The sequence below is a fragment of the Oncorhynchus mykiss genome, chromosome 10 (genome assembly GCF_013265735.2).
Source record: "Oncorhynchus mykiss isolate Arlee chromosome 10, USDA_OmykA_1.1, whole genome shotgun sequence".
NCBI lineage: Eukaryota > Metazoa > Chordata > Actinopteri > Salmoniformes > Salmonidae > Oncorhynchus > Oncorhynchus mykiss.
The window spans coordinates 871458-886296 of NC_048574.1; the positions used below are offsets into that span (position 1 = coordinate 871458).

Consider the following 14839-nt stretch of genomic DNA (forward strand, 5'->3'; position numbering starts at 1 on the left):
ACACTCCAGTCCAGTTGGTGGCGGTAATGCACCCTATAGTTGGTTGCCAACCGCTATATAAAATTCACAGAAGAAGACAAAAGAAAAAGCAGGAGGAAGTTTCTTGCGCAGTTGTTATATAACATTCACAACCGAAAGTAGTTATGTGGACGATGTTTAACCGATAAATCAGACCTTATTATAGGTTGTTATAGGTAAGTGTAAAGATTTTATTCAAAGCTAATTAAAACATTAGCTGCTTGGCCTATCATTAGTGAGTGACTCCTTTTCATAATCGCATGCTGTAAAATTCGAGAGAGAGTTTATCAAGTTGTGACTGTAGCACGGTTCACAATTTGTCTCATTGGGCATTCAATGTGGATCATATTTACATTGTAGTTCACTCGGAGACGTTAGTAAGCGCTCAACGCTTTAGTGCGTGCAATGGGTGGGGTTTGTCTCTTGGGGAAGTCAGAAAGGAAGAGAAAGATAATTTTAAAAGACATTTGCAATTTGAAGCAAGTGGTAAATCGCTGAGGTTGTTGGGTTGCGCCTGAGGAAATAGCCTACAATTCTCTTTTACCTAACCTTCATGACCAAAGGTAAAGTTGGTTTTATATTCAGACGTTGAACAGGCATTGAACCGGCATTAAACAGGCATTGTAGAAGAAACACATTCTAGGACCTCAGATGCAAAGATTTAATATCCAATGTTTCGACAGCCAAGCTTCTTCATCAGGGTATAATCACAAACACTGCGGGATGAGTCGTTTATATAGTGTCAAAAGACACACAGTTGTCTGTAATCATGGCCAAGAGTGGCCTACTCTTAGGCATTGAACAGGCATTTGCCAAAAGCCATTTACAATTGTATAAATCAATAACTAATTCACCCTTTGTCACAGAAACTTCAAACTAACTAACTATTTATTCAATCAATGTCTAGCATACTTGTACGACCTTTGTTTTGAGGAAAAAAATCCAGTTTTGATTTGATATTAATACATAATCTCAAATATTGCATTTAAAGATGAAAAATGTGAAAATATGCATTTATTTGTAATAACTATAAAGAAATAATTTCAAGTGCAATTTGTTCTATATGAAATTAGACAATGTTTACATTAAGTTGTGCAATGGTTACCATCTTAAATTGTATGCCAAATCAATGTTTGCATTGTTAGTGCAACAGTTCCACATTTTAAAGTAGTTACAAGGCACAACAGTCATTTATTTATACGTCTCTAATTTAACAGCAGAGAGGCCCCTTTCAATCATTTTTTATTTGGGCTTTGTTGAAGTCCTTCTTTGTCATCCCCAGACAAGCTGAATGGTACCATGTCGCTGAGCATTCTATCTGCAGTATTCAAAACATAAAACAGGCTTATGTTTATTTACATGTCAATTACAGTTCTGGAATACCCAAATTCTGTTACATGCTTTTGCAATTAGGAACATTTTCAAATTTAATTGGATTTTTGTTAAATTGCTAAATTGTCTTTAAAGGACATGCATTTGATCACAACCCTGACAGAAGCACACATACCTGAGGTGTTAATCATTATTGAGTATTCAGGCAATATAAATCATATAAACTCAGCAAAAAAAGAAACATCCCTTTTTCAGGACCCTGTCTTTCAAAGAAAATTTGTAAAAATCAGAATAACTTCTCATATCTTTATTGTAAAGGGTTTAAACTAGAGGTTGACCAAATATGATTTTTCAATACTGCTTTATTGGAGGACCAAAAAAGCCAATACTGATTAATCGTCCAAAAAATATTATTTTTTTGTTGTTGTAATAATGACAATTACAACAATACTGAATGAACAATGAACACTTATTTTAACTTAATATTATACATAAATAACATCTATTTAGTCTCAAATAAATAATGAAACATGTTCAATTTGGTTTAAATAATGCAAAAACACAGTGTTGGAGAAGAAAGTAAAAGTCAAATCAAATCAAATCAAATTTTATTTGTCACATACACATGGTTAGCAGATGTTAATGCGAGTGTAGCGAAATGCTTGTGCTTCTAGTTCCGACAATGCAGTAATAACAAGTAATCTAACTAACAATTCCAAAACTACTGTCTTGTACACAGTGTAAGGGGAAAAAGAATATGTACATAAGGATATATGAATGAGTGATGGTACAGAGCAGCATAGGCAAGATACAGTAGATGGTATCGGGTACAGTATGTACAAATGAGATGAGTATGTAAACAAAGTGGCATAGTATAGTATAAAGTGGCTAGTGATACATGTATTACATAAGGATACCGTCGATGATATAGAGTACAGTATATACGTATGCATATGAGATGAATAATGTAGGGTAAGTAACATTTATATAAGGTAGCATTGTTTAAAGTGGCTAGTGATATATTTACATCATTTCCCATCAATTCCCATTATTAAAGTGGCTGGAGTTGAGTCAGTGTCAGTGTGTTGGCAGCAGCCACTCAGTGTTAGTGGTGGCTGTTTAACAGTCTGATGGCCTTGAGATAGAAGCTGTTTTTCAGTCTCTCGGTCCCAGCTTTGATGCACCTGTACTGACCTCGCCTTCTGGATGATAGCGGGGTGAACAGGCAGTGGCTCGGGTGGTTGATGTCCTTGATGATCTTTATGGCCTTCCTGTGACATCGGGTGGTGTAGGTGTCCTGGAGGGCAGGTAGTTTGCCCCCGGTGATGCGTTGTGCAGACCTCACTACCCTCTGGAGAGCCTTACGGTTGAGGGCGGTGCAGTTGCCATACCAGGCGGTGATACAGCCCGCCAGGATGCTCTCGATTGTGCATCTGTAGAAGTTTGTGAGTGCTTTTGGTGACAAGCCGAATTTCTTCAGCCTCCTGAGGTGCAATATGTGCCATGTAAAAAAAGCTAACGTTTGAGTTCCTTGCTCAGAACATGAGAACATATGAAAGTTGGTTGTTCCTTTTAACATGAGTCTTCAATATTCCCAGTTAAGAAGTTTTAGGTTGTAGTTAATATAGGAATTATGACGCGTCGACTATTTCTCTCTAGACAATTTGTATTTCATATACCTTTTGACTATTGGATGTTCTTATAGGCACTTTAGTATTGCCAGCCTAATCTCGGGAGTTGAAAGGCTTGAAGTCATAAACAGAGCTGTGAATCAAGCATTGCTACAGTGCCTTGCGAAAGTATTCGGCCCCCTTGAACTTTGCGACCTTTTGCCACATTTCAGGCTTCAAACATAAAGATATAAAACTGTATTTTTTTGTGAAGAATCAACAACAAGTGGGACACAATCATGAAGTGGAACGACATTTATTGTATATTTCAAACTTTTTTAACAAATCAAAAACTGAAAAATTGGGCGTGCAAAATTATTCAGCCCCTTTAAGTTAATACTTTGTAGCGCCACCTTTTGCTGCGATTACAGCTGTAAGTCGCTTGGGGTATGTCTCTATCAGTTTTGCACACATTTGCCTGCAATGACAACAAGCTCAGTCCAATGATGCTGTGACACATTATCTTTGAAAGACAGGGTTCTGAAAAAGGATGTTTCTTTTTTTTTCCGAGTTTAGTTCTTTCTGCAATGTGAATTGAAATGGTAATACCTACGTAGGTGATGTAGTTTCTCCACTGGTATAATGTGGTAGTTGCACACCTCCCTGCTTAATTATGTACAGCTGATTTGGCCCAGTTGATGTTTTATTTTTATTTTATTTTGTGAAAAAACGTAGGCTTTGTGTTTAAGAGAAGGAGAGCAAATGGCATAGCGACAGCCTGGTTGAAGTCCTAGTCTTTAATAGTTTGTAGATTACAGAAGGGTTCGCATACAGTTCAGAGGCGAATTATAAACATAATTTCAGCCCAAAAACCAAACATGTACCGTCTACTTCTTTGTAAGTGCTTTTTTTTGTATCTTTCTGACTCATGTAGGTTGAAGTTGGAAGTTTACGTACACTTAGGTTGGAGTCATTAGTCATTAAAACTCGTTTTTCAACCACTCCACAAATGTCAAACTATAGTTTTGGCAAATCGGTTAGGACATTTACTTTGTGCAAAACACAATTCATTTTTCCAGCAATTGTTTACAATGGGTCAGAATTCCACAATTCAAGTGGGTCAGAAGTTTACATACACTAAGTTGACTGGGCCTTTAAACAGCTTGGAAAATTCCAGAAAATGATGTCATGGCTTTAGAAGCTTCTGATAGGCTAACTGACATAATTTGAGTTAATTGGAGGCCTACCTTCAAACTCGGTGCCTCTTTGCTTGACATCATGAGAAAATCAAAATAAATCAGCCAAGACCTCAGAAACAAAATTGTAGACCTCCAGAAGTCTAGTACATCCTGGAGGTACCACGTTCATCTGTACAAACAATCGTACGCAAGTATAAACACCATGGGACCATGCAGCCGTCATACCGCTCAGGAAGGAGACGCGTTCGTTCATCAAGGACAACAAAGTCAAGGTATTGAAGTGGCATCACAAAGCCCTGGCCTCAATCCTATAGTTAATTTGTGGGCAGAACTGAAAAGGTGTGTACGAGCAAGGAGGTCCACAAACTTGACTCAGTTACACCAGATCTGTCAGAAGGAATGGGCCAAAATTGACCCAACTTGTTGTGGGAAGCTTGTGGCAGGCTACCTGAAATGTTTGACCCAAGTTAAACAATTTAAAAGCAATGCTACCAAATGCTAATTTAGTGTATGTAAACTTCTGACCCACTGGGAATGTGATGAAAGCTGAAATACATTTTTCTCTACTTTTATTCTGACATTTCACATTCTTAAAATAAAGTTGTGATCCTAACTGACCTAAGACAGGGAATTTAGACTAGTATTAAATGTCAGGAATTGTGAAAAACTGAGTTTAAATGTATTTGGCTAAAGTGTATGTATTATGGTTCACTTTTAGTTTTTCCTTATCGCCACTGTGTCCATGTTGATCCTCTCGGTTATCTCGGTCCTCTTGATCAATCCACCGGTCTTCTTTGTTAGTCAGGCCTGATCCCTTAGTTTTTTTTCCTGTAACCTAATTTAATATGACTAAAGATGCAGTATTTTCTGCCAGGCCCCTTCTAATAGGGTATAACAGACTGGTTAGAACTTTGACCACACGCCCTCTAGACAGACGACACGCCCTCTAGACAGACGACACGCCCTCTAGACAGACGACACGCCCTCTAGACAGACGACACGCCCTCTAGACAGACGACACGCCCTCTAGACAGACGACACGCCCTCTAGACAGACGACACGCCCTCTAGACAGACGACACGCCCTCTAGACAGACGACACGCCCTCTAGACAGACGACACGCCCTCTAGACAGACGACACGCCCTCTATCAAATCAAAACTGGATCAAAACTGGATCAACTGAAAACTGGATCAAAACTTTTATTCAAAACAAAGGTTGTAAAAGTACAAAGTTTATAGAATAAATATATATAATACATAATTTGGTGTTTCTGTGACAAACGGTGAATTAGTTATTGATATTTAAAATGTTTGGCGAATGTCTGGAAGTGTTAATATAGAACCAACATTACCGCGAACTACAGTGTTTACATTTTTGCTTAATTTAAAAAAAAATCTGTAGGCAATAACGTGCTTTTCTTTTTCAACATCAGACCTGCTTCATTCTCACTTAAAATGTTTTCTGTTTAACGTTGACTCCAGCGTGAACTGTTCTTGCAATTTGTGGTCTGACAATTCAGATTGTCATATGATAATTTATCCAAAAAAAGGTTTGGATTTAGTTAACTACTTTTCAAAGTAACTTTAGTTAAAGGGGCAATCAGCAGTTACCACATCCATTTTTTAAATGTTTTATATTAATGATGTGTACCCATTGATTCTTGAAAAATACTGTATAACTTTATTAGCCTCATGAGCTTAGTTTAACTGTTGCATCAGAACCCCAAATATAAGTTTTTTTTTTTTACTACAATGTCTGTAAACAAACTACATGTAAGAAACCCTATATAGCCTCAAAACATGATTAAAACTGTAATTCTGATATGATGGTAAATCATTTCTTGTCTATGAATTTGACTGGTTACATTTCTGTTTGAATCCTTGATTATGCCTATCCTGGGGAAATAAATTGGTCATTTTTCTCCCCATTTTTCATTGATAGATCATTATGGGTATTCTACTTTATTCTCTTCAGATAAACAAACAATATTTTTCACAGTTCGTTCAGCAAACCTCATCAATGACTCACCTCCACCTGCTGAAGGTGCTTAACGCTTGTTGTTTCCTATAGTGATCCTCGGGACATCTAAAGACGAAGGTGATGGCCGAGTCAAGAATGACAGAGTCACCGCACCTTAGGATTGTCCTGTTAGGCAAGACAGGCGTTGGGAAGAGTGCATCAGGGAACAGCATCCTGGGAAGAAAAGCGTTTCTGTCCAAACGGAGTTTAGTCTCTGTGACAAAAGATTGTGCAGAAGAAATGTGCGTAATTAATGGTCGTAATATCTCTGTGGTGGACACTGTGGGTATTTTCAGCACTAACAGCTCTGATGGACTGATTGAGGCAGAGTGCAAGCGGGCCATGGAATCTCCTGTCCCCTGTGTTTTCCTTGTGGTAATTAAAGTGGACAGGTTCACAAAGGAAGAGCAAGAAGCCGTGGAGAGAATTGAAGACATAGTTGGTAAAGATGGAATGGAAAGAAGCTGTATCCTTTTGACACATGGAGACATGGCAGATGGGCTGACAGTGGATGAAATGATTCAAGAAGAAGGAGCTGAAGACTTCCGTGAAGCAGTGATGAAATTTCAGGGGAGGTGCTATCTGTTCAACAATAAGATTGAGAGTCGTGATCAGGTTGACAATCTTCTGACCAAACTAGAATCACTCCAAAAGACTGGTAAGTACTGTAACATGTTGTTGCTGTAGAAACAGTTGTCAAATACAAGCAGGTTAATGTATGTATTCCATTTGAAAAGGACATTTGGGGAAATGTCTTGTTGTTATTGAGACAATTGTCAGTATCAGTCGTTCTATTAACTCAACTTTAAAAAAAAAAGTGTTTTACAAATTTGCTTTCCTTCATCAGCTTCCATCATGAATTCAGAAAACACCACGGAGAGCTCAGCTGAGAGAAGAATTGTGTTACTGGGCAGAAGTGGAGTTGGGAAGAGTGCATCAGGAAACACCATTTTGGGTCTGAGAGGATCAGAGCAGTTCAGGTCTGACTGTAGCTTTAACTCAGTAACAGAAAAAAGCGAGGCCAAATCAGCAGTAGTGGCAGGAAGGGAAGTCAAGGTGATAGACACACCTGGCCTCTCCAAGGGGAAACACACTCCTCAGCATGTGTTTAATGAGATGATGAAGAGTTGCCTGCTCGCTGAAGAGGGGCTGCACGCTTTTGTCTTAGTGATTGAGCTGGGCAGGTTTGAAAAGAATGATAATGAGATCATTTACTTACTCAAAAAGGCATTTGGTAAGAAGGCCTTAAAATATGCAGTGGTTCTTTTCACACATGGTGATAGACTCAGCAGCCAAAACATTGAACAAAATATACAGGCAAACCAGGATCTTAAAAATCTTGTGGAAATGTGTGGTGGCAGATACTGTATCTTCAACAACACATCCATGAACAACAAACGGCAGGTTAGGGAGTTGTTTACGAAGGTAGATGAGATGGTACAAGTCAATGGTGGTACAGCCTATGTCGGTGAGATTGTCGGCATAGCGCGCACTATCATGCGAGAACTAAGAGATTACAGCGATAGGCTGAGTACTGCCTGGAGACGCTTTTACAACTGGGTGGTCGCCATCTATGGAGCAATGTGTGAATCTTTTACACGTTTTTTGGAAAACGTCATCATCCTTCCCAGAACATTTCCCCACAAACCTGCCCACAATTACAGCAATCTTTCACAAATGTGCTAATTCACAGGTCATTTTAATCATCTGGAAATATTTACAGACAATTGAGGATACATTTTAAAGGTTATTTTCGAGGTACCCATGTTGCTCTAGATACTTGTTAGTGGATAGAACATAATATGGGGTGGCAGGGTAGCCTAGTGGTTAGAGAGTTGGACTAGTAACCGCAAGGTTGCAAGTTCAAATCCCAGAGCTGACAAAATACAAATCTGTCATTCTGCCCCTGAACAGGCAGTTAACCCACTGTCCCTAGGCTGTCATTGTAAATAAGAATTTGTTCTTAACTGACTTGCCTAGTTAAAGGTAAAAAAAAATATATAGGTCATATAAGAATTGTACAAATTTTGCTGCAGGACTAGACTACCAGGGCAGTTGTAATCGGAGATACTCACCTCAATATTTACTCAATACTCACCTCAATATTCACCTCAATATTTACTCAATACTCACGCTTTTGTCTTAGTGATTGAGCTGGGCAGGTTTGAAAAGAATGATGATGAGATCATTTACTTACTCAAAAAGGCATTTGGTAAGAAGGCCTTAAAATATGCAGTGGTTCTTTTCACACATGGTGATAGACTCAGCAGCCAAAACATTGAACAAAATGTCAATATTTACTCAATACTCACCTCAATACTCACCTCAATATTCACCTCAATATTCACCTCAATACTCACCTCAATACTCACCTCAATACTCACCTCAATATTCACCTCAATACTCACCTCAATACTCACCTCAATACTCACCTCAATACTCACCTCAATATTCACCTCAATACTCACCTCAATACTCACCTCAATACTCACCTCAATATTTACTCAATACTCACCCCAATACTCACCTCAATATTCACCTCAATATTTACTCAATACTCACCTCAATACTCACCTCAATATTTACTCAATACTCACCCCAATACTCACCCCAATACTCACCTCAATACTCACCTCAATACTCACCTCAATACTCACCTCAATATTTACTCAATACTCAACTCAATACTCACCTCAATATTCACCTCAATATTTACTCAATACTCACCTCAATACTCACCTCAATACTCACCTCAATATTTACTCAATACTCACCTCAATACTCACCTCAATATTCACTTCAATATTCACCTCAATATTTACTCAATATTCACCTCAATACTCACCCCAATACTCACCTCAATATTCACCTCAATATTTACTCAATACTCACCTCAATATTCACCTCAATATTCACCTCAATACTCACCTCAATATTCACCTCAATACTCACCTCAATATTCACCTCAATACTCACCTCAATACTCAACTCAACACTCACTTCAATATTTACTCAATATTTACTCAATACTCACCTCAATACTCACCTCAATACTCACCTCAATATTTACTCAATACTCACCCCAATACTCACCCCAATACTCACCTCAATATTCACCTCAATATTTACTCAATACTCACCTCAATACTCACCTCAATATTTACTCAATACTCACCCCAATACTCACCCCAATACTCACCTCAATACTCACCTCAATACTCACCTCAATACTCACCTCAATATTTACTCAATACTCAACTCAATACTCACCTCAATATTCACCTCAATATTTACTCAATACTCACCTCAATACTCACCTCAATACTCACCTCAATATTTACTCAATACTCACCTCAATACTCACCTCAATACTCACCTCAATATTCACTTCAATATTCACCTCAATATTTACTCAATATTCACCTCAATACTCACCTCAATACTCACCCCAATACTCACCTCAATATTCACCTCAGTATTTACTCAATACTCACCTCAATATTGACCTCAATATTCACCTCAATACTCCCCTCAATATTCACCTCAATACTCACCTCAATATTCACCTCAATACTCACCTCAATACTCACCTCAATACTCAACTCAACACTCACCTCAATATTTACTCAATATTTACTCAATACTCACCTCAATACTCACCTCAATATTCACCTCAATATTTACTCAATACTCACCTCAATATTCACCTCAATATTTACTCAATACTCACCTCAATACTCACCTCAATATTCACCTCAATATTTACTCAATACTCACCTCAATACTCACCTCAATATTCACTTCAATATTCACCTCAATATTTACTCAATATTCACCTCAATACTCACCTCAATATTCACCTCAATATTTACTCAATATTCACCCCAATACTCACCTCAATACTCACCTCAATATTCACTTCAATATTCACCTCAATATTTACTCAATACTCACCCCAATACTCACCTCAATATTCACCCCAATACTCACCCCAATACTCACCTCAATATTCACCTCAATATTTACTCAATACTCACCTCAATACTCACCTCAATATTCACCTCAATACTCACCTCAATACTCACCTCAATATTCACCTCAATATTTACTCAATACTCACCTCAATATTTACTCAATACTCACCTCAGTACTCACCTCAATATCCACCTCAATATTCACCTCAATATTTACTCAATACTCACCTCAATATTTACTCAATACTCACCTCAATACTCACCTCAATACTCACCTCAATACTCACTCAATACTCACCTCAATATATACTCAATACTCACCTCAATACTCACCTCAATATTCACCTCAATACTCACCTCAATATTTACTCAATACTCACCTCAATATTTACTCAATACTCACCTCAGTACTCACCTCAATACTCACATCAAAACACGAAAAGCAAAACACAATCATAGAAAACAAACACATGCTTCAGTAAAAAGGTGTTCGATATATTTGAATTGTATATGATCACGATTGGCCCAGTGTCGTCCGGGTTTGGCCGGGGTAGGCCGTCATTGTAAATAAGAATTTGTTCTTAACTGACTTGCCTAGTTAAATAAAATAAAAACATTTAAACTTTAAGGATATTATGAGATTTTTTTTTGTCTGTTTCAAAATTTGATTGTGTATGGAGGCCTTTTTTTTTATAAATGTTTTTATAATTGTTTATCTTTCTAAAGTTAATGTATCTCACTGTTTCTTGCGCTTTTTAATACATTATATTACATGTTAAACAGCAAAAGGTTTATTAAATAATAAAATAACTCTTTCTCTCATCAAGCGCTTCTGTGTTTGATGTTAGAACATAGCAAGAGACCAACCAGTTCCCCGATTGTTGCATTCCAAAGTCTTATCTGGCTGGTTTACACTCCCCTGCCTGATGTTCTTTCTCTCTCTAACACACACACACACACACGCACACACACACACACGCACGCACGCACACACACACTCACACACACATGCTCACACACACGCACGCACGCACACACGCACACACACACACACACACACACGCACGCACGCACGCACGCACACACGCACGCTCACACACACACACACACACGCTCACACACACACATACACACACACGCGCACACACACACACTCACGCACGCTCACGCGTGCACACGCACACACACGCTCACACACACACACACAGCGAGAGAGACTATGCTTATGTAATGTGATCATGCGCCGAATACAAGAAGTCTAGACTTAACAGTGAAATGCTTACTTACGAGCCCTTAACCAAAAAATAAATTAAAAAAGTTATAAAATAAATAGTAACACAGTAAAATGACACTATAAAATAATATACAAGAGGTACCAGTACAGAGTCTGTGTACTGGGGTACAAGGTAGTTGGACGACACTCCCTCTAGACAGACGACACGCCCTCTAGACAGACGACACGCCCTCTAGACATACGACACGCCCTCTAGACAGACGACACGCCCTCTAGACAGACGACACGCCCTCTAGACAGACGACACGCTCTCTAGACAGACGACACGCCCTCTAGACAGACGACACGCCCTCTAGACAGACGACACGCCCTCTAGACAGACGACACGCCCTCTATCAAATCAAAACTGGATCAAAACTGGATCAACTGAAAACTGGATCAAAACTTTTATTCAAAACAAAGGTTGTAAAAGTACAAAGTTTATAGAATAAATATATATAATACATAATTTGGTGTTTCTGTGACAAACGGTGAATTAGTTATTGATATTTAAAATGTTTGGCGAATGTCTGGAAGTGTTAATATAGAACCAACATTACCGCGAACTACAGTGTTTACATTTTTGCTTAATTTAAAAAAAAATCTGTAGGCAATAACGTGCTTTTCTTTTTCAACATCAGACCTGCTTCATTCTCACTTAAAATGTTTTCTGTTTAACGTTGACTCCAGCGTGAACTGTTCTTGCAATTTGTGGTCTGACAATTCAGATTGTCATATGATAATTTATCCAAAAAAAGGTTTGGATTTAGTTAACTACTTTTCAAAGTAACTTTAGTTAAAGGGGCAATCAGCAGTTACCACATCCATTTTTTAAATGTTTTATATTAATGATGTGTACCCATTGATTCTTGAAAAATACTGTATAACTTTATTAGCCTCATGAGCTTAGTTTAACTGTTGCATCAGAACCCCAAATATAAGTTTTTTTTTTTTACTACAATGTCTGTAAACAAACTACATGTAAGAAACCCTATATAGCCTCAAAACATGATTAAAACTGTAATTCTGATATGATGGTAAATCATTTCTTGTCTATGAATTTGACTGGTTACATTTCTGTTTGAATCCTTGATTATGCCTATCCTGGGGAAATAAATTGGTCATTTTTCTCCCCATTTTTCATTGATAGATCATTATGGGTATTCTACTTTATTCTCTTCAGATAAACAAACAATATTTTTCACAGTTCGTTCAGCAAACCTCATCAATGACTCACCTCCACCTGCTGAAGGTGCTTAACGCTTGTTGTTTCCTATAGTGATCCTCGGGACATCTAAAGACGAAGGTGATGGCCGAGTCAAGAATGACAGAGTCACCGCACCTTAGGATTGTCCTGTTAGGCAAGACAGGCGTTGGGAAGAGTGCATCAGGGAACAGCATCCTGGGAAGAAAAGCGTTTCTGTCCAAACGGAGTTTAGTCTCTGTGACAAAAGATTGTGCAGAAGAAATGTGCGTAATTAATGGTCGTAATATCTCTGTGGTGGACACTGTGGGTATTTTCAGCACTAACAGCTCTGATGGACTGATTGAGGCAGAGTGCAAGCGGGCCATGGAATCTCCTGTCCCCTGTGTTTTCCTTGTGGTAATTAAAGTGGACAGGTTCACAAAGGAAGAGCAAGAAGCCGTGGAGAGAATTGAAGACATAGTTGGTAAAGATGGAATGGAAAGAAGCTGTATCCTTTTGACACATGGAGACATGGCAGATGGGCTGACAGTGGATGAAATGATTCAAGAAGAAGGAGCTGAAGACTTCCGTGAAGCAGTGATGAAATTTCAGGGGAGGTGCTATCTGTTCAACAATAAGATTGAGAGTCGTGATCAGGTTGACAATCTTCTGACCAAACTAGAATCACTCCAAAAGACTGGTAAGTACTGTAACATGTTGTTGCTGTAGAAACAGTTGTCAAATACAAGCAGGTTAATGTATGTATTCCATTTGAAAAGGACATTTGGGGAAATGTCTTGTTGTTATTGAGACAATTGTCAGTATCAGTCGTTCTATTAACTCAACTTTAAAAAAAAAAGTGTTTTACAAATTTGCTTTCCTTCATCAGCTTCCATCATGAATTCAGAAAACACCACGGAGAGCTCAGCTGAGAGAAGAATTGTGTTACTGGGCAGAAGTGGAGTTGGGAAGAGTGCATCAGGAAACACCATTTTGGGTCTGAGAGGATCAGAGCAGTTCAGGTCTGACTGTAGCTTTAACTCAGTAACAGAAAAAAGCGAGGCCAAATCAGCAGTAGTGGCAGGAAGGGAAGTCAAGGTGATAGACACACCTGGCCTCTCCAAGGGGAAACACACTCCTCAGCATGTGTTTAATGAGATGATGAAGAGTTGCCTGCTCGCTGAAGAGGGGCTGCACGCTTTTGTCTTAGTGATTGAGCTGGGCAGGTTTGAAAAGAATGATAATGAGATCATTTACTTACTCAAAAAGGCATTTGGTAAGAAGGCCTTAAAATATGCAGTGGTTCTTTTCACACATGGTGATAGACTCAGCAGCCAAAACATTGAACAAAATATACAGGCAAACCAGGATCTTAAAAATCTTGTGGAAATGTGTGGTGGCAGATACTGTATCTTCAACAACACATCCATGAACAACAAACGGCAGGTTAGGGAGTTGTTTACGAAGGTAGATGAGATGGTACAAGTCAATGGTGGTACAGCCTATGTCGGTGAGATTGTCGGCATAGCGCGCACTATCATGCGAGAACTAAGAGATTACAGCGATAGGCTGAGTACTGCCTGGAGACGCTTTTACAACTGGGTGGTCGCCATCTATGGAGCAATGTGTGAATCTTTTACACGTTTTTTGGAAAACGTCATCATCCTTCCCAGAACATTTCCCCACAAACCTGCCCACAATTACAGCAATCTTTCACAAATGTGCTAATTCACAGGTCATTTTAATCATCTGGAAATATTTACAGACAATTGAGGATACATTTTAAAGGTTATTTTCGAGGTACCCATGTTGCTCTAGATACTTGTTAGTGGATAGAACATAATATGGGGTGGCAGGGTAGCCTAGTGGTTAGAGAGTTGGACTAGTAACCGCAAGGTTGCAAGTTCAAATCCCAGAGCTGACAAAATACAAATCTGTCATTCTGCCCCTGAACAGGCAGTTAACCCACTAGGCTGTCATTGTAAATAAGAATTTGTTCTTAACTGACTTGCCTAGTTAAAGGTAAAAAAAAATATATAGGTCATATAAGAATTGTACAAATTTTGCTGCAGGACTAGACTACCAGGGCAGTTGTAATCGGAGATACTCACCTCAATATTTACTCAATACTCACCTCAATATTCACCTCAATATTTACTCAATACTCACGCTTTTGTCTTAGTGATTGAGCTGGGCAGGTTTGAAAAGAATGATGATGAGATCATT

General features: G+C 38.6%; 2 protein-coding genes and 2 long non-coding RNA genes across 5 annotated transcripts in view; 2 read left to right on the forward strand and 2 right to left on the reverse strand.

Moving 5' to 3' along the window:
• The first annotated feature begins 85 nt into the window (after positions 1-85).
• Positions 86-8518, forward strand: LOC110533257 (GTPase IMAP family member 8). 2 transcript variants are annotated; one of them, XM_021617342.2, is made up of 3 exons: positions 86-194; positions 6232-6838; positions 7028-8518. In XM_021617342.2, exons 2-3 carry the CDS (start codon positions 6262-6264, stop codon positions 7864-7866), a joined length of 1416 nt encoding a protein of 471 aa, XP_021473017.2. In that variant the 5' UTR covers positions 86-194; positions 6232-6261; the 3' UTR covers positions 7867-8518. The 2 variants fall into 2 exon arrangements, with proteins under 2 accessions (XP_021473017.2, XP_036845342.1); XM_036989447.1 differs by lacking the exon at positions 86-194 and adding an exon at positions 338-581.
• Positions 8190-13912, reverse strand: LOC118966676. The gene is made up of 4 exons (XR_005053512.1): positions 13811-13912; positions 10500-10511; positions 10017-10051; positions 8190-8255 (listed from the first exon to the last, which is right to left on the reverse strand). It is a non-coding gene; the product is annotated as an uncharacterized LOC118966676 (long non-coding RNA).
• The window catches only part of LOC118966674 (GTPase IMAP family member 8-like), a 2381-nt gene continuing 148 nt past the window's right edge, over positions 12607-14839 (forward strand). The window contains exons 1-2 of the mRNA XM_036989445.1: positions 12607-13313; positions 13503-14839. The exon at positions 13503-14839 is cut by the window's right edge and continues 148 nt beyond it. Coding sequence (XP_036845340.1) covers positions 12737-13313; positions 13503-14341 — 1416 coding nt within the window. The 5' untranslated portion in view covers positions 12607-12736 and the 3' untranslated portion in view covers positions 14342-14839. The remainder of the gene's footprint in view (positions 13314-13502) is intronic.
• The window catches only part of LOC118966677, a 5153-nt gene continuing 4972 nt past the window's right edge, over positions 14659-14839 (reverse strand). Inside the window, exon 4 of the long non-coding RNA XR_005053513.1 lies at positions 14659-14724. This is a non-coding gene — a long non-coding RNA (uncharacterized LOC118966677). The remainder of the gene's footprint in view (positions 14725-14839) is intronic.

Bases quoted from the DNA above. Each gene is read 5' to 3' on its own strand.
- LOC110533257 (XM_021617342.2), top strand. From the start codon at position 6,262: ATGGCCGAGTCAAGAATGACAGAGTCACCGCACCTTAGGATTGTCCTG. The intron at 6,839-7,027 runs GTAAGTACTGTA...TTCCTTCATCAG, and splicing joins AGAATCACTCCAAAAGACTG to CTTCCATCATGAATTCAGAA.